We start from the raw sequence: 286 nt of genomic DNA, 5'->3' as shown, positions 1-286 counted from the left end.
TGCTTCTGTCTCCTGTTGCTGCTGTTTGCTGCTGCTGCTGCATGCTGCTGCATGCTGCTGCTGCTGCTGCAGCTTGTTCTGCTGCTGCAGCATTTGTTGCTGCTGCAGCAGTTTTTGCTTTTGCTGCTGCAGCATCTGCTGCTGCTGCAGCAGTTTCTGCTGCTGCAGCATTTGCTGCTGCTGCAGCAGCATTTGTTGCTGCTGCTGCATTTGTTGCTGCTGCAGCAGCAACAGATGCTGCTGCTGCCTTTGCTGCTTCTGCAGCGTATTGAAGCAGCAGCTTTTG

The 286-nt window shown here is 54.2% G+C and overlaps 1 protein-coding gene across 1 annotated transcript in view; it reads right to left on the bottom strand.

Annotated features, from left to right (window-relative positions):
• EMH_0098840 (uncharacterized protein) overlaps positions 1-210 on the bottom strand; it is a gene marked incomplete at both ends in the record, with an annotated part of 423 nt that extends 213 nt beyond the window's left edge. The window contains one exon of the mRNA XM_013494039.1: positions 3-210. Coding sequence (XP_013349493.1) covers positions 3-210 — 208 coding nt within the window. The remainder of the gene's footprint in view (positions 1-2) is intronic.
• Between the last annotated feature and the right edge of the window lie 76 nt (positions 211-286).

The sequence above is a fragment of the Eimeria mitis genome, genomic scaffold, assembly GCF_000499745.2.
Source record: "Eimeria mitis Houghton genomic scaffold, Emh_scaff10139, whole genome shotgun sequence".
In the NCBI taxonomy this organism is placed as follows: domain Eukaryota; phylum Apicomplexa; class Conoidasida; order Eucoccidiorida; family Eimeriidae; genus Eimeria; species Eimeria mitis.
The sequence above is the reverse complement of the archived record's forward strand: the minus strand, read 5'-3'. Positions and strand labels throughout refer to the sequence as shown.